The sequence below is a fragment of the Malania oleifera genome, chromosome 13, assembly GCF_029873635.1.
Source record: "Malania oleifera isolate guangnan ecotype guangnan chromosome 13, ASM2987363v1, whole genome shotgun sequence".
In the NCBI taxonomy this organism is placed as follows: Eukaryota; Viridiplantae; Streptophyta; class Magnoliopsida; order Santalales; family Ximeniaceae; genus Malania; species Malania oleifera.
In genome coordinates this window covers 85083342-85103548 of record NC_080429.1, presented here as the reverse complement: position 1 = coordinate 85103548, position 20207 = coordinate 85083342, and the positions used below count along the sequence as shown (strand labels likewise).

General features: G+C 36.4%; 1 protein-coding gene and 1 pseudogene across 1 annotated transcript; both read right to left on the bottom strand.

Annotated features, from left to right (window-relative positions):
• Positions 1 to 5281: 5281 nt before the first annotated feature.
• The window catches only part of LOC131145524 (histone deacetylase 5-like), a 99934-nt pseudogene continuing 85008 nt past the window's right edge, over positions 5282 to 20207 (bottom strand).
• LOC131146647 (large ribosomal subunit protein eL34-like) lies at positions 8011 to 19173 on the bottom strand. Its single transcript, XM_058096379.1, has 4 exons — positions 18879 to 19173; positions 11489 to 11556; positions 11063 to 11185; positions 8011 to 8181 (listed from the first exon to the last, which is right to left on the bottom strand). The coding sequence occupies exons 1-4, from the start codon at positions 19171 to 19173 to the stop codon at positions 8011 to 8013; spliced, it is 657 nt and encodes a 218-aa protein (XP_057952362.1).

Sequence of the window (20207 nt, the reverse complement as noted above, 5' to 3'; positions counted from 1 at the left end):
ATTAACTATCTAACAGATTTTTTACCAGCATAAGCAATATAACATCATCTGCGTACATTAAATGCGATATAATAGGTGCACCACTCGGATGTGCAAACGGTAAAATCCGCTTCTCCGTTAACTTTTTTTGGATTAATTTAGAAAGAACTTCTTCCATGATGATGAAAATATACGGCGACAATGGATCCCCTTGCCTCAAGCCCCTTTTTGATTGGAAAAAACCCCTGTAAGTGTCATGCATCATAACAGAAAACGTAGAAATACAATTCTAAATCAACTTACAAAACCAATCTGGAAAACTAAGAGCATGGAAAATCTAATTTACCACCTGCCATGTAACACCCCGACCTCGAGGGGTCTGGGATATTAACTTTTTACCATTGATTTACAGCGGAAGCAAATAAACTCAATTATTATTAAACCAGAACACTAATTATCCATATTACAATCATTTATTTCAAAAGAAGAATAATTACATAAGCATAAATATCCGGCATCATACTAATATTTCTAAATAATTTTTATTTTTCTATCCCCACCCGTATGCTTGCTAAGCCTGATTTCCAACATGCTCTACAGAGTTATCTGAAATAAAAATATGACTGGAGTGAGACGACGCTCAGTAAGTAAATAAGATTATTATTAGTGTGTGGCCAAAATGAGCTTTTAAAGAATTTCGTAAAATAATATTTAATACTATAACTTCAAGACTGCTTTTAGAATAAATATAGATTTAAAAATTTCTGCATAAAACTTTTGTCATCAATTTCAACAGTAAATTTTTGCAATCATACACTCCAACTGCTAAATTAAACTTTTAACTTTAAAACTGTAAAAATATTTAATGATAAACATACATATACTTTTCCTTATACGTTTTCCTTAGATCGTCATTTAAGCACCAAAATGATCCTTTTTACGTAAACTTACACTTTTCATTCAAATCATTAGTAACTTTGTACACGTAATTAAATATGTATAAACATATATTATAAAAACCACCCTTAGGCCTGTTTGCCGTAAGTCATGTTTACCCCCATGATTGGGTTGTGCGGTCCGAAGACTGGACTTAGCTGGCTGGCCGACCAAACTAAATCAACGTACGTAAACTTTAAGTGAGATTTTCCTTATTAAGTCCTGGTCCGGAACCAGGTGTGCACTCAGGAGAAATCCACTAACATAAATAACCACTCTGTAAATAGTGTGGGTGCACTCTGATCCGTATAAACTTTAAGCTGCGGTACCGAGCATCTGTAACTTTGAACTTTCGTTGCCATAAGGGGTTTTAAAATCATCTTATTATAATTTATGCAATTTAAAATAATATCGTGAAAATCTCATCTTTACTCATATTTTCATAAAAAATGTAACGTAAAAATAAACTCATGCCACACAATTTTTGTGTTAAAAATATATATAATTTTATTTTTGAATAGAAATAAATGCTGAAAATTTACCCGAGGGGATTAGAACATTTCTTAACCCAAATATAGATGCAAGTATATTAAAGATAAAACTGGTATAATTAAATACGCGTAAAAATAAACTCACGGAAATTTTGTAGAACTAATTAACATAATTGAAATTTACTTATAAAGTAAACTCGGGTATGAATTTTAAATAAAAAAAAACTAATATAATCAAAATTTACTTACCTTATTCCTTACGAACATTGTAACTATCTCTAAGAAATGAGATCGAAAAGAGTGGGTGATTGAGAACTTACTCAAAAATTCTCTCTCCACCATAATTTCTTTCACTCACTAATTCTTCTCTTCCTTGGAAAATTGTTGTGAAAAATGAAGGTTGAGAGCTCCCTATTTATAGGAAAATTTTGGGGAAGAAATGAAATTTATAAAAGTGTGGGGAGATGGGTGAAATTATAATTTTTAAAAATTAAAGAATGGGCAAGGTATGGGTTAGGGGTGAGCAAATGTTCGGTTCGGTTAAATTTGGGTAATTAACCGAATTAACCGAAAAATTCGGTTAAATAAAACCATTAACCGAACCGACCGAATTGACGATGGAAACCGAACCGACCCCGACCGAATTGCCCATTCGGGTAATTCGGTTAACCGATTTTAATCGAAATCATTTAAAATTAATTGTTAGAAATATAATACAATTATAAATTTTTTTTAAAACCAAATCTAACTTAATTAAATACCTTATTTATTAATTTTATTAATGAAAATAATATTTTACCGTAAAACAAAGAATCGAAATATGTTAATTAAACTCCTTCATGCACTTGCATAAGCAAAATTTATATTCATAAATTATATTTAAAATCTAATTAATTAGTAATTCGGTTAATTCGGTTAATCGAAATTTTTTTACCCTTAACCGAACCGAAACCGATTAACCGAAATTTTGTGGAATTATAACCGAACCGATCGAACCGAGATTTTTACCCGAACCGAACCGACCAATTTCGCCCGGTTAATTCGGTTAATTCGGTTTTCACCGAATTTTGCTCACCCCTAGTATGGGTTGTGTATGAAATAGGGATGGAAGCCATGTGGGAGTACTTGCCACCATTCCCACTAAATAATTTTTTAATTAATTACTTACCTAATTAATTAATCAATTACTTAATTAATTATTTTATTATTTTTTTTTCTAATCATTATTATCATTGTTATTATCATTGTTATTAATTTTAAACTACTTTTAGTATTTATTTATTTTATTATTTATTTTTGAATAAGAATTAAATTTAAATTTTGAAAACTCATGTGGGCCCCACATGGTCTTGTGGGCCCCACACAACTTCGAAATCCGAATGGATCCTACGTAATTCGAATAACTCTTATACGATTTTATGCATCCTACATAGCTTTGAGACTTGTGTAAACCTCCATACGGCTTCGGGACTCATGTAGGCCCCACACAGTCTTGTGGGCCCCGCATAGGATACCTATATTATTATTATTTTATCATATATTTTTTCAAATTATATCAGTTAAAACATTATTTTATGTACTTATTTATATATATAAACAGTGTCTTGTGGCTCCGGGACTCATGTGGACCTCACATAGTCTTGTGGGCCCCACATATGATACCTATATTATTATCATCTTATTATGTATTTCTACAAATTATGTTTGTCAAAACACTATTTTATGTATATATACTTATTTACGTGTACAAACAGTGTCTATCCTGTTTGTCCTATGAAATTCCATTTTGACCAGGCCGACCTCCAGGGAGCGACTGAGCCGCAATGGTCTCTGAGCACTCGCTAAGACAAGGTCTTTCTTAGGCATCAAACATGGAATCAAGGATCCTACAGAAAAACACTTTTGTATTGATATTAACTTAATGACTATTTTTATTATTTTATTATTATTGTACTTTAATCATATATATATATATTTGGGTCATCACATGCCACTCCACTCGATCGCTCATGTCAAGTTTTAGCATTATATTACCTCCTCTCACCCACCTAAATATAATTTTGTCATCTCTTGAGCAAGTGTTATATTTACAAAAATACTCTTCTCTTTCACAAAAGTACCTTACTCAAAAGATATTAAATCACTTATCACCAACGATAGCTTGCTAACAAGGGCTTTGGAGAAAATTTTATAGATTACGTTACAAAGGCTTATTGGCCGAAATTTATCAAAAGATTGAGGATCATTTACTTTTGGAATAAGAATTATGTAAAAGGAACAAAAATACTAAGGCAATATATCACCTTTAAAGAACTCCTTTACCGCATCCATCACATCATTTTTAATAATCTTCTAGCAGGTAATATAGAAAGAAAGACACAAATCCATCCGGTCCCGGGCTACTGTTCACAGAAATAGAAGAAATAATTGCATAAACCTCCTCCTTTAGCTGTCTTATAGAATCCTCATAAATCACAGATTGGATAATACCATCCCGATTTGACCTTTGCACTGAACTATTCTGCCTCAAGAATTGCTCAAAATAATTTACAGCCTCATCATGGACTATCTACATATTTTACAACACTAAACCATCAGGAAGTACCATTGAGTTCACACAAGAGTTACGACTTCTTCGCGTAATCACCGCATAATGAAAACTTTGAATTCTGATCACCATTAGTCAACCATTTCATCTTTGCTTACTGCGCCAACCTAGTCTAGTTAAGTTGCCCCAAGGTAATAAGGTTCTTCACAACAAGTGAGATCAAAGAGGAGCATGATGGATCCAGGAGGTACAAAGCCCGATTGTTAGTCAAAGGCTTCGAGCAGAAGGAAGGAATTGACTACACTGGCATTTTTGTACCGATTGTGAAGTTAACAACCATCAGATCATTCTTGAGCATTGTTGTCTCAGAGGGCCTACATCTCGAGCAGTTGGATATAAAGATAACATTTCTTCACGGTGATCTTGATGAGGAGATTTACATTCACCAACTAGAAGGATTCTCAGTAAAAGGTAAAGAGGATCTTGTGTGCAGATTGAAGAAGAGCTTGTATGGTTTCAAACAAGCTCTTAGGCAATGGTACAGAAAATTTAACAGCTTTATGTACAGAAAAGATTTTTAGAAGTGCAATGCCGACCACTATTGCTACTTCAAGAGGTATCATTCATTAGATTAGATAAACAAAACTACCAAAAGTAAATCTCAGAAAGAATTTTACAAATTCACTAACCATATTGATGCATGCAACAATCAAGACAAAATCTTCCTTCCATTTTGCTCAAGCATATGGCAGAGGTGTGCATACTTTTTTTTTCATTTGCTCATGCACTTAATCGAATTTAGCCCTATTGGCGTCCCTTGGAAAATGGGACAATATCAAGCCGACAAAGGTGGGAAGCTTGAAGCATAAACAGTGTTGTCTATTGAAACTGCTAGACAGCATTCGCAACTTCGTCAATGTAAAAAGAATTTTTGCTAAATACCTAAATCATCCGATCAACTAAAATGCACAAACAAGAAAATTCAGTTGTAACACTCGCACAAACTTAAGCATGAGATGAAATTTTTTAACCACAACTTTACACTTAAACCTCACAATGTTGTACAAATCAAACTAGTGGGTTTGTAACCCACTGATACTTCAGTCACACTTGTTGTTGGACAAATCCAATCAAGACTGCAATCATTTATATTCCTTCTAATAGAAATAATAATGGACAATGGCCATTGAAGAACATATCACAAGACTCTCTTGATGCTTCCCAAAAAAAAAATAATAATTAAAAAATAATCTAGTGTTTTCAAATAAAGAAGTGAGGCAATTACTTCTAGAAATTTACAGGAATAGGGAAAAAGGATGAGAAGTGATCAGAGTGGTTGGGAATAAGCTTCCTCTATGTAGGCCTTCACACCATCCTCTGAAAGTTGTTTTCCTTCTACCAAGCCTTTAACTAAGACATTTGCATATTCTTTTGATGGAGCATTAAGGGAATCTTCCCAGACTTAAAGTTCACAATATCCAAAAGTGAGCACCTGAATTAAGACCCCTCGATCAAACATATATACATTTTTTATCTTTCTTACTGTAATAAACATTATCAGCGAACTAGGTTAGTGAAAAAGTGAACTGCATATATACAGGAAAACAAAATATGTTGAGCATTTCTACATACATCATGGTCACTATGGGAATATCAGGCTCCTTTCCCAAATAAAGGACATTATAGTACCAGCCCCTCGGCATGAAAAACGAGCAACTTACACAAAGTCAGAGAAAGTGGGTGCGGAATATAAACAACAGAAAAAAAACAATCAAGCCTAAAGTCCCACTAAGTGGGAGCTTAAGATGGTTTGGGCACTTGCAATATACGCCAAATAGCACACCAGTGAAAAGATGTGAAATATAAAATATAAACATATCCACTTGGGGGCAAAACAAAAGGGACAGGGGGAGTCAAATTAGCAAAGGCCTTGTGTACAATCCTCAATATGATACAACTCAATCATTGATTAAACAGGATAAGTTTACCCTCAATACTTCAGTCAGATTAAAATCATTTGAAGCTTTAATTTTATATTCATGAGTCATGAGAAGTGAGCATGTGAAAATTTGATAAGCTTCTTGTAAGCTTCAAATATATACATAACAAGGGAGCATGTGAAAATTTAGTTTTACAATCACAAGTCATGATGAGAGCAAGTGAAAATTTAATAAGCTTCTTGTAAGGTTCAGATATGCATAAAATTTTCAAACTGTCATTAGTTCAGATAAATGTATGCTGATTGCAAGCAAAGAACAAAGCAAGCATTACAGGTCAAACCATTTGTGAGAACAGTGGGCATACCTTGAGATCCTCCACAGAAATAGACTTCTTGTTGGCAACAGAGTCCGAAGCAGTCAACCCAAAGAAGGGAGAAGTTGTGTTATAACCGACAACATTCTCCTAAAGCAAAACATCATTAAATTGCTCAAGCCTGTAAAGGGAGAGAAACATTTTTTCCTTTTTTTAATAGAAAAATAATCTATATTAAGAACAAAAAAGGGAAAAAAATATGTACAAGGAGGATAAGAAATCCTCAAAACTAAAGTAGAACAACGGAGAAAAAAAATAAAAAAAAACTAAAAAGAAACAAGGCCCAAATCAAACTAGAAGAGCCAAGCCTACTACTCTCACTGAATATCCAAAAAAACCCACTCGCAAAGCATCCTAATGAAAATACCAATAGCAAAGCTAAACATACAATCCAAACTCAAATAAAATTAATAGATGACGCCTAATCTCAAAAAATGCAAGCACATTCCTCTCCAGAAAAAGCCCCCACAAAACAGTAAAAAACTGCACACACCATAAAATCCCTGCATCTTTATGCTTTCCAAATCCTCTAAAATTGGTAAAGAGAAAATCCTCCAACTGCAAGAACACAGCCAACACTCTCCAAACAAACCAAAAAGATTGTTCTGCAATACATCACACACGCATGAGAAGACAATTTGGCTTGAATTCTTAGTTGGGGGATAGAAGTCTTACAAGACCTTCCTCTTAGAAGACCATTTGGTCCTCCATTGAGTTAAAAAGAAAAAACAGATAAAATGACAAGTTCTCACTAATGAAATTATGAAAACAAAGTAAAACAAAAAAAATCAATTTAATAAAGCAACCCAGTCTAAGCTGACATGTTGAAATCAGCATCCCTTAAAACATCCTGCCCACTAAGCACAAAGGGAAGCAAAATATCTCACCCAATCCCAAAGAAGCCCTACTGATAATCACTTTTCTAGAAAAACTTATAGCATTCTTTTCTAGCCAAATTCCTCATCACGCTCAAAGGGACCTCCACAACCTCTTTTCATCCTTACCTTTCCACAAAAGATTTAGCCTAGAGCTCCTTCACCAACTTTTGACAGACCCACACTTCACTAAATATTCTAGAGTATTCCACAAAGCCAAGCAAAAAGAACAATGTAGAAACAAATGAAACACATTCTGCACACTATTTCCACACGAGACACATATCAGGAGGCTTTAAAAGGGCTCCTACTCTGTAGCAGATTGTTGGTGTTAACTTTATTAAAAGCTAGTAGCCATACACAAGCTTTTATCTTAGAAGGAACTTTTGTCTCCCATTCACCCTGACAGAGAGGAAAAGCATCAACCCTAAAAAGCTGAGAAAAGAAAGATTGACACAAATAAACCCCCCAATGAATCCAAAGATCAAACTCTACCATCACTCTTTCAGCATATATGGCAACCATCCAGCACAATGAGCAAAGAAGATAGCTCCTCAACCTCTCTATCATTTATAACTAAAATGATATTCCAAAAAAGAATAAGAAACGAGTTCTCCTCCTCACCCCCCCCCCCCTAAAAAAAAAAAAACCTATAAATCGTCCAAAACCTGACATGATTATCTCTACCCAATTGGAACTTTGTTAATGGAAGGAAAGAAGATAAACCTACAAAATGACAATCTAAGGACTCTGCCAAGAATTTCTTGAGGCCAAATTAGCATCCCACCAATTATCTTGTATGCCATGTTTACTTTTTATTACTTTGTGCCAAGGGGAATTCAACTCCAAGTGAAACCACCATAACTATTTAGCCAAAAAGAGCAATGTTTTTAGACACCAAATTAACAAGACCCAACCCTCCTTCCTTTGGCCTACACATCACTTCCCACTCAACCGACTGATCTATCCTCTCCCCTACATCTGACCAAAGAAAATCCCTCATAGCCCTCTCAATCTTTTGAGGTACCCACGTAGAATCCTAAAAAAAGAGAATATACAAAAAAATGGCAGAAGGGATAGCCTGTTTGAGAGTAATTCCACCACCTAAAGAGAACAAAGCTCCTTTCAACCACCAATCTCTTTGCTACCTTGGTCACCATGGATCCCAAAAAGCTAAGGAACGAGGCTTACCTCCCAAAGAGACTCCAAAATAGGTCAAAGGCCACTCTAGAATGCCACACCCAGGTCAAAAGTCAACTCCAAAACCCTCTCATGAGCAAGGCCTACCAGCCCAACATCACTCTTACCCAAATTAATTCCAGGACCAACTCAAATCTGCAATATATGAAAATGTTAACAAAGAATCATGTGGTCATCTAAGAATATAATGGTGTCATCGGCAAACGCTACAACATCCTCTTTTCCCATATTAAGACCTCTGACAACCCCCAATCTACCGGTCTATCTATCATTCTACTCAACACATCCACCAGAAGGACAAACAAAAAAGATGATAAAGGATCCCATTGCCTAATACCTCCAGGAAGAACCAAACCGTTCTTTAGGCTGCCTATTAATAATCACTAAAAAGTAAGCATCCACAATTTTTGCCTTCTCGCAAAAGAACTTTGGGCAAGAGAAATGGCATCACTAAGGACAGATGTCACACCCCGAACCCGGAAATGGGACCCGAGGGTGAAAATATAATCTAACATGTCCCTGTATCATACAAATCATCACAGATACAGTACAAAGGATGAAGGTCCGACCCCGTGGGGTTCCCAGGCACCCTAAACACATCCAATCATAATTATATACGCTGCAGAAAAAGTCATTCTATATCAACATATGCAGTACCATACCAGAGTCTATACAAGAGCAGAACATGGCTCTAACAAAACAGATAAATTGGGTGCCCAAATACAACTGAAAATGACAACCCAACAAAACTACAGTCTTAGCACTTACCCAAGCGCTAACGTAGTACACCGGCCACTACGCTCCCTACACCAGGACGATAGTTCCGGTTACCTGAAGGACCTGTAAAAATGTACGTACAGTAGGGATGAGACACCTCTCAGTAAGGAAGAACACAGGTTATATAGGTGTGTGACATTTGAGTGTTATCATGATACAACATACACGCAGTTAAATGCATTCCAGTACTAATTTACACAATGCATACACGCACACATACAAAGGCCATTTATACGTAGCCCTGTCACAATACACACACATGATCAGTAACCCGGTGTTGTCACACCCATCGGCCCGAAGCCGGTCTGACATTTCGGCATTGGCCCATAGCTAACCCGCGAAGCATGGCGCCACCGACACATGGCTAGTCCTCGACTCCCATGGCATCGTACCGGCGCTAACTAGTGGATCCACAGCCTTCGGCCTGATCTGCCGGAATAGGCTCATGCCCTCAGACATAGAGCCGGCCACTCTCAGCACCCGGAACGATTTTGGAACCGCTTTCCTACTAGCACTTCAACATATCGCACACACATGCATGCTCATATAACCAAACAAACCACACTCATTTGGTAATCTAAATCATGGTTTTCCAAACAAATACAATTTAAACAAAGTCAAGGCATGGTCATCCCAATATCACAGTATAAATCACACATATACTCGATTTTCAAAAAAACCCAGGATTCAGCCTGTCTCCCCCTTTTCCCCAAAATTGTAATAATGAAAAATTCATAGTTTTCCCCGTTAGATCCCCCCAAATGAGTGGTCAAAACACACACAGGACCGTGGACCACAGTTCCACCGAGTCTGATTTAAAAAATAACCAATATAAACATAGTTCCCCTTACCTTAACCTCGTAAGCAAATCCCGAACTCCAAGGTCCCTAAACAGCGAACTGAGTTTCAAAACTTACATATCATAGTACAGAATATACTCACAAGACTGATACCTATAAAACTACAGGATCAAAATTAAAAATCGAGTCTTACCTCGATTTTATGCCGAAACCCGAAAATCTCCGAAACGAGATTTCGATCCGTAGAAGTTGTAGAGAATCCTTTCACGATCCTCGTGGTAGCTTCGGTTTTTCAATTCCGTCAACGATCGGCGAAGAATTCTAGAGAGAAGGAGAGAGTAAAGAGAGTTTGGAGAGAGAGAGAGATAGGATTGAGTTTACTTAATGAAGAAGTAATATAAAATAAAGCTAGAATTAACACTCCTCACCAATTTTCCATTATCATGAAACTCATAAAAAAACTTTCATTAGATCCTCCTTTGCCGCAACCCAGTGCTCCTGAAAAAAGCTATATTAAACATACTCGGTCTTTATTCCTTCCTAACCTAAACACTAAACCTTTACCTCGTCCTCCTCAAACAAGACATCTCAGTGTCTAATACAAGATTCCACTCCAATCCCTCAATCATTGGCCTTCCTTAATCTTCCTCGATAAATAAATTTGTAAAGAAATAAGCGACCTCATAGCTATTATCTGAACATTTGTTTCCCCAGTTCTTAACTCCATTTCTCTTGTATAATTATCCCTCATTTGCCCATTTGCCAACTTATGAAAAAAACTGAATTACCGTCCCCCTCTTTTACCCATTTAAATTTAGTTATTTGCTTCAAATTCCTCCTAATGTCCTACAAAAGTACATCCTATAACTCATTTTTCAAGCTCACTCGTCTAACTCACTCCTCTCCAAAAGGCCCCTCAATATCTTTCCTATCTAGTAACTCAATTCACTCAAAAACCTACCTTTTCCACTCAACTTCTCCAAACAACTTTAACACCTCTTTTGAACCCTTTTAGCTTCTTCATAAACCTAAATCTCCCCACCAACAATACCACACCTACTCCAAGTCTCCTTTAATAGATTGCAAAAAACATTATAATCCATCCACAATATTTTAATGAAAAGGAGTATGACCCCATCCAACCTTTATAGACTCCAACCAAATAGGAAAATGGGGCTCAAAGTGGCCCCATCCATATTTCAAAAGGCAATGATCAAGATCCTCCAGCACATACTTCATCATGTCCTGATCTATATTGATGATATCCTTCCATTTTCAAAGGATGCAACATCACATGCTAAGCTTCTAAATCAGTTCTTTTATGCCTAGAAGATCTACTGTAGAAGTTATATATCTTTTAAATAGATTAATGGAAAAGTTTATAGAAAAGAATAGGGAATTGCATATGGTGTTTATTGACAAAAAAAAAAAGTGTATATAGTAGGTATATTGTTGTGAATGTGCTCACACTCTAAGGGAAAACAAGAAGAAAATATGTGGAGCAGCAGCAAACAGTCGACTAATTGGCCAAATCAATCGACTGATTAATCCAGAGTTCAGAACAATTACAATATGTCTGAATCGGTTGATTGATTGGCTCGAAACCTCATGCGCAAATTTTTGAATTTTGAATAATTGAACGTTAATATGGTTGGGTTTCGAGGGGAAACCTTCGAGGGGGCTTATATATACATAGAATATGATGTATATAGGATGCCAAGGAAGCCAAGTGTGGTAGAGCAGAGTTTTGAGAGAATTCATGTATTGTTTATGTAATTTGGACAAGAAGATAGTGAATTTTCATGGATGTGGGCTTTGCCGAACAACGTAATTCCTAATATTATTGTTCTTGTTATTGCTTTATTTACTTGCTGTGGTTGTGAAATATTTTTGTATTCATCATTTAGATTGCTGCAATTGTTTGTGTTTGATTCTTCCAACAATTTTATACTTTGCTGTGCATTGTTTGAGGGCTTCTTTTTCACAACATATACTAATATCATTAAGGATATATATGATGGAGTAATGACTAGTGGTAGGATTACAGGTGGAGAGACTAGGGAATTTCCAATCACAATAGGTGTATATCAAGGATTTGCTTTGAGCCCTTTTTTTTTTCTTTAGTGATGGGTGAACTTTCTAAGAGTATCCAAAATGAGGTTCCATGGTATACGTTGTTTGTAAATGATATTGCCTTAATTGATGAAATTAAGGGTGCAGTAGAATATAAATTAGAATTATGGAGAAGTTTTAGAATCTAAAGGTTTTAGAATAAGTAGAAATAAGAAAGACTATATGAAATATAATTTTAGTTATAGTAGAAAGAATATTGGAGATAGTTAAATTTAGTGATGAAGAAATCAACAGCACTAGTAGATTTCAATATCTTGGATTTATTATGCAAGTTGAAGGAGAAAATGAAGAAGATTTAATGTATAAAGTTAAAGCAAGTTAAGTAAAATGGGGAAGTGCTTCGAGTATGCTATGTGATCATAGAATACCCTTCAAATTAAAAGGAAAATTTTATAAGATGATTGTAAGACCAACTATGTTATATGGATTAGAATGTTAGGCGACTAAAAAACAACATATCCAAAAAATAAAAGTTGTCGCGATGAGAATGCTAATATGGATGAGTGATATAACCTTAAAAGATAAATTAAGAAATGAATATATTTGTGGTAAGTTAGATGTAGCTCCTATAGAAAATAAGATAAGGGGGGGATAACTCGGATAGTTTGGGCACTTGCAACATTAGGCGACATAGTGTGCTAGTGAGCAAAAGTGAGTGAGTTATTGTGAGTAGTAGAAGGGGTACGGATAGACCTAAAGATAGTAGAGATTTAATAGCCCTGAATTTGTCGAAGAAAATTGTCCTTGGCGAGAAATGATTCATGTAGCTAATCCCACCTAGAGAGACTTATGACTTGGGCTATTGTTGTTATTGTTGTTGTTACATGACATGTAATGATGATGATGATGATGAGGATGATACTTTATATCCAAAAAGTGGTACAAACATTCCAAAATGTGGTACATTTTCATTCTGGAATGTTAATTGAATATCCAAGGTTTCAATTTAGTATTTTTCACATAACATATTCTTTATTAGTTAAAGTAGAGAATTTTTGCATTACACTCTATTTTTAGTACTTATTAATCCATTTCACAAAAAATCTCTTCTATAAGTAGGAACATCTTAACATCCCCTAATGCTCTTAATACATTTTTCACCAATATATCTATACAAAGTATGCCTCTAATATTCCACATTTTACTTGTGCCTTATTGTGATCCCATGCCCATTCATGAGTCGAAATGTTCCATATTCTAGGTAACATTGATGCAGTTGTCATCAACTATTTCTTTATTGTGATGCAACCAAAACAAAAACAAAAATCATACCAAAAAAGACACCTCACATCAGCAAGTCAAGCAAAATAAAATTGGCACTACTAATGTTCTTCACAAGGATATTGGGGCCTAAAACCAGAACAATAGACTTGCAATTGGTCACTAAGAAAAGTATGCATTGATACCATTTAGGATTACTACGTGAAATAAAATATACTAAAAACGAGCCGAGCTGCAAATGAACCAAGCTGCTCATGAGTGGCTTGGAAGCTTGACTCAATAAGAGCTCTTTCAGGCTCATTCATTACATAAACAAGTGATTTCCAAACCCAACTTTGTGGCTCGTTTAATAAATAGGCCAAACCTGAAGATGAATGGGTTCGGCTCGTGAGCAACTCGATTATAGGCTCAATTTTGGGACGTATCTAATTGGCTTGAATTAGAATCATTCGTGGGCTAATTTAACAAGGTCAAATTAGACTTGGTAAATTGTAGTGCGCTTAGAAGTAGGGCCCATTTTCACTTTTTTGTCTAACAAAACTGCTTATCTCTTGAGGGGTTTCAAAAGAGCCAAACCATTAGTGAGCATCTCAACAGCATGACTTGATAAGGATTTGTGATCTCATTCATTTGCATAATAAACAAGTTTGAGCAGTTATATCAACGCTCACTTTGAGCTTGGCTTGAGTTTGAGCTTGGTTAAAAATTTAATGAACAATCTTGGGCATAACAAAGCTCGGCTTGGCTCAGCTCTTTTGCAGCTCTAATAATGGGACATTATATCAACAAACAGATAAAGAAATAAACAAGAATGTTTAACATAAGCCTTAAGAAGCATGTAGCACATGTTTTAGTGTAATATCCGACAGAATACGAAATCAAAATAATGCTTTGCACCACAATTTTTTTAGATAAAAATTATTATTAGAATAAAGGAGATTACAAGAATTAGAGGAGAAGAAGTCCTAAAAAAACAGTAAACAAAAAAAAATAATATATATAAGTAACTACAGTTAAAATAACATAGCCCTCCAATCTCATTGCACGTCAACAAGTTGCATCCTAGGAAAAACACCAAGAGTCGAGCGCCAAAAAGAAGCCAAAACAAGAACACTAATCGACGCCAAGTCTAGAATTATGTCCCATCCAAATACACACCACTAGAAAAAGTAGTGCAACTCCAAAGCAATTTCCTGCAGTTTGATCAGTTAACACACCTGTAATGTTCCATAAAGCATTTCTTCCCACTTTTCAAATCAGCTAGCAAACACAAAGTTTCCATTGGAACAAAACAAATGACAGCTAAACTTGTACATGCTCAAGGAAAGAACATTGCAAAAAAGGGTGCACATAATCACTGTATAATAAAATAAATTTCCATGTTTTACTAAAGTATTCTCTAAGAGATTGGCTAGTTGTTGAATACTATTTCCATAATCACAGTGCATTCACTAATGATAGATTTTAGATGCAACTCTGGAAGCAGGTGAGGTTGTGAAAGATGCTGTCAGAAGCAATAAAAGGAGATTGGTTTCCAAATTGGATTTTGGAAAAGCTTATGACTTTGTTAGTTGGGGTTTCTTGGATAGAGTGATGTGCAGGAAAGGGTTTAAGCAAGATAGAGGAAATGGATTATCGGGTGTGTAACGCCCCAACCTGCCACGTGGGCCTGGGGTGCTACTTTAGTAACGTCTGTGTACCCGATACTATAATTGCAGCGGAAATAAATAATATATTCTCTATAATCCATTACCAAAGTTCTAAACTACTTTTATATACAATAGCCTCCAATTATCCATATTACAACCCATTAAAACAGTACAAAAAGAAAATTTAGTCCATACACACTACATAAACTTTACGACTAGCTCGCCCCTCTAGCCCCACTAAACACGATCTCTGGAGTTTCCCAAAAAGATTATTTGTATATTGGGGTGAGACACTTCTCAGTAAGGAAGACTAAGTTAAAATCAGTGTGTGACTAGCATAAATTTTAGTGTATATTGAAAATAACCAGTTCCTCATTTAACTGAAAATATCATTTAAAAATATATAGTCATTCTATACAGTAGAAAATATCATTTTTCCTTTCTACAGTATAAACCAGTTCAGTAAATATTTAACACCATTTACATAAATCCATAGATATGCATATAAGACAACTCCCTATGACTAACGTCATTTACTTCCCCCATGGCACGGGTTGTGTGACCCGAAGGCTGGACTAAGCTTGAGTGATTAGCCCAAAACAATGTCAAAACATCATCCTCTGCAAGTACATTTGTAGGCATCCGCAACCAAGCTGCAGGTCCGACGCCCTTACTTCAACCTCACGCAGGCAGTCAGCTGAGACCCCCCTACTCTTCTATCCAGAACAGTGTGGGTGCACATGGTCTAATAATCAATCACTAACAACAGTACCATGCTCACATAACAACTGGTCCCCAGGGTTCTTAAAGCATCTCAGGCAATTTAAGTAAATAAAACAGTAGTATGAATCACTTCATTTCAACTGCCATTTAATAAACACTCGGCCCCCGGCCGTCAGTTACACCCGACTCACAGCCGTCAAATAAAACTTGACCCCCAGCCATCACATAAAACCTGGCCCCCAGCTGTCATATCACATCCCTGCATTATTCATAAGTAGTTCCAGTATGTTTCACAACCATTCTCAAATTTGGTTTCATGATAAACCATAAAATCATTCACCTGCCACACAAATTCAATATTTGAAAACGGTCCTGGAGACAACCAAAGATACACAGTATTTTTAGTTCATAAAATAACTCAAATTTTCCACCATTCGTCAGTTACACTCGACTCACAGTCGTCAAATAAAACTTGACCCCCGGCCATCACATAAAACTTGGCCCCCGGCCGTCATATCACATCCCTGTATTATTCATAAGTAGTTCCAGTATGTTTCACAACCATTCTCAAATTTGGTTTCATGATAAACCATAAAATCATTCACTTGCCACACAAATTCAATATTTGAAAACAGTCTAGGAGACAACCAAAGATACACATTATTTTTAGTTCATAAAATAACTCAAATTTTCCACCATTCGTAATATTCAAAAATACTGTACCATATATCCTAGGTTTGTAAAATTCCTGTTGAACGGTTAGTTTTCAAAATACCCTTTGAACTCATAAATAAATAAATAAATATATATATATACACACACACACACACACACATACCAGTTTAATTGGTTCAAATTTAATAAAAATGCTGACTTAACTTAATCCCCTTACCTGATTCCTAAAAAACCTGCTAAAATTCTAATCACGTCCGAGGCGTTCAAAACTCCAAACCCTGAAATTACATTATCCCCAATAAAATCAACTCAAACCCAATATAAAAATCATTTACTACCTTTTCTAGGCTAGCAAACTCTAAATACACACATAAACCCTAAAATATCTCTTACCTTGATTTTGGGATGGTATCCCAAAACCCCAAATCAACGATCCGTCCTGAATTGGTTGTAGCGAATCTTCCCTAAATCTCCATGGCAGTTCCTGGTCGTCAAACCGGGCTGAAATGGGTCCGAAATCGAAGAGAGAGAGTGAGGGAGTCGTAGGGTAGAGAGAGAGAGGCGTGAGGAGAGAGAAATCCACGCTTAAAATGAAAGTCACACTATTTATAGGCAGGGCTTCGTCGACGAGACACGTGGGTTCGTCGGCGAAGCCGTGAGTTCGTCGACGAATCTCAAAACTATCTGAAACCTCTCTCGGTAAATCTTCGTCGACGAGACACGTGTCTTCGTTGACGAGCCAAAGAATGATGTTCATCAACGAAGCCAGTTGGTTCGTCAACGAATCCCCGCGGACTCTCTTTTAAAATTTTTTTTCTTTTTTCCTTCTTTCTTTTCCCTTTTCCTTTATTATTTTTCCTAAACAAATTTCCAGGTCTCTACAGGGTACCTTTCATCTGTAGATTTTTCTGTTCTAGAGAATAGGGAGGCTAAACCCTCTTTTAAACCCTCTAGGGGTCTGAGACAGGGAAATGCTCTATCCCCCATTTCTTTTCATTATTGTAGCAGATGCTTTGAGTAGAATGATTGATAAATGGGATTAACAGAGGCTTGGTGGAAGGGATAAAGGCAGGTCATGAGCACTTGCCTGAATGACATTTGCAATTTGCAGATGACGCCATTCTTTTTCTTCAGGCAAACATGGATCATTCCTCCAATATTTAACAATTTTGTAGGTGTTTGAAAATTTGTCCGGCCTTGGATTAACTTCACTAATAGTGTATTGTCAGTGTTGGAGTTGATTCGAGTCATTTTGCAAGAATAGCTGGTTTGGTATTGTGAGCTGGCGCATTACTAATTTCCCTTAGGTGGTAATTAATGCTGATTATTTTTGGGAATTAGTTACCGTACAGCTGGTTCTTTTTGGGAACATTTTTTGAGAGAGAAGCTAGGAGGTATGATGGGTGGAAAGGAGCTTTTTTCACTTGTGGGAATCACACTAGTCTTGTTCATTTTGTCTTTTTTCTATCCCCCCGTATTTTTTATAAGAAAAGAAGATGACTTCATTAGAAAAGAAAGAACATACAATTAAAAGAATAAGAAATCGCCCTATTCAAAGCATGGAATAAAAGAAAAGGAGAAAAATAAAAATAGAAATGCTCACCAAACCAGCTGAATATATTGGGGGGGAATCAATCCTTTAAAACAACCACCAGCAGCAAAACCCCGGAGTAGGAATCGTATTCCATAACAAAGAAGCTAACGTTTTCCCTATAAATATGCTCACATTTCACACCAAACAAATTCCCCACAATAATGCAAAAACTGCACATCTCCACAATGCAGAGGCATCTTTACTCTCGCCAAACCCTGAAAATGATGTGGAAAACAAATCATGCTCTAACTATGGACAAACCCAACACTCTCCAAATGAATCAAAAATCTTATCCAAATAAATCAAAATGCTCTCCAAGAAAACACACAATGCAAAAACAGACATGGCACTGACATGGCACTGTTTCAATGAACTATCCAAACATAAAGGAAAAAACATGTGGGGGAGAAAGGGTGAGAGTGGCTTGAAGATTAGAGAAATTGATAACGGATTTCTTGTGGTCCGGGGTAGGTGAGCACGATAGAGACCTTGCAAGTTTGGCAACTGTGTGTAGGTTCAAAAGGGTCGGAGATTTTGATCCGGGTAATTCAGTGTCCGAAAATATTTCTTTTGTGGAGGAAGTGTTTGCACTTCCTTAGAACCGAACCTCTCTTTGGTACAGGGTAGTCTGCAGTAAATTTGAACTTCAAAACGGGTGGGATGCCATAGTTGGGATTAATATTACTTATTCGAGTCATTAGAAATTTGTGTCTCAAATTTATTACTCCCCACACCCCCCCCCCCTCCCCTAGGTGGCCACATTTGATATAGTGTTGGTAATGGGAGAAATCTACTTCTGGGAGGACCATTGAATTGAGGAGGCTCCTTTTGCTATGTATATCCCATCTCTTTTACATATCTTCTTTACAACTCTTGCAAGAGAGTGGGTATTCTTGGGATTTTCATTTTGTGAGAAAGGATCCTTAATCATTGTTGAATAACTGGTTAACATGGAAGGAAGACCTTTTCAACAATTTTTTGCTCCTCATAAAAAAATCTCGAATGATCCTCTCCCTCGCAGCACCTCCAGACAATACGCCACCATAGGCACGATTCACAGTCCTACAGTTCCTGGACAATCTAGGCCTCTTATATTCAGTAGGTCTCGAGTGAGGAATCCCTTGGATCACACTTGAGACCACTGGCTCCCTTCTTAGTACCTTGGCACACCAATCTACCCCGGTGGTTTTAACAACCTTGTCTTGGTTGGATTTGATGGTATAGCTATGCAGCTTTCGATACATGAGTCGCTGCACCATTTTTAAGAGCTTATGCCTCTACCTTTTTCTATCCAAGCGAAGAAGATAAGACTGAGGCAAAAGGGCTGATTACCATAAGGTCCTGGGTTCTAGTCTTGTTGCCCGCGTTTATTGTGTAGTGTTTAAAAAATTATTGTATTCCCTATCATGGGTGTTATTTATCATGTGTTTATCTTTCCAAATGCTGTCTGGATGCAAGTACAGGAGACTGTTAAGGCTAAATATACATTGTTAGCCCACAACCTACTAGCTTAAGCTTTTAGGTAAAGTGGTATTAGGACAATCACTTAATGAGAGAGAGAGAGAGAGAGAGAGAGAGAGAGAGACCAACGAGCTCATCCCTTTGATTAATGTGCTTCATGCTCTTTGGTTCCAGTTGAAGAGTGACAAAAGTTTGTGGTTTTTTCTTGAAAATTCTTTCTTTCCTCACTTGACTCATATTCCTAACGCTACTCTTTTTGCCTTTCTATTTGATATGGAAAGCCAAAGTTCCTTCTAAGATTAAGGCCTTTAAAAGGAAAGTGATCCTAAAAAAAAATAATAGCTATGGTTTGCTAAGAAACGAAGACCTAACAAGTCTTTATCACCTGATGTGTGTGTCTTTTGTTTTAAGAGTGAAGAGACTTGTTCACACTTGTTCACCTTCTGGAGTCAGTACGGTATTTTTGTAGAGAGTTGTGTGTGCCCTTCCTCTTTCGAAGCATTTTTTTTGTCATGATGTTTAGAGAAATTAGGAAGGGGAAGAAGAGAATGGCTTATTGGCAGTGTTTGATTGTGGCTATCTTTTGGTGTATATGGATGGAGTGAAATGCCAAAATTTTCAAGAGTATTGAATATTGATACTTCTCTTAACTAGCTTTGGAATAGAGTGGTAATCATAGATAAATGCCCCTTATTATAGTATTACCACACACCATAATTATACTAGCGAAAGAGCACATGCCCATATCAATTTTACACAGCTAATGATAAAGTTGTACCTTACATTATGAAAGAGAGCTACAAAAACAACAAGCCTTAGGTTCCACGAGGTG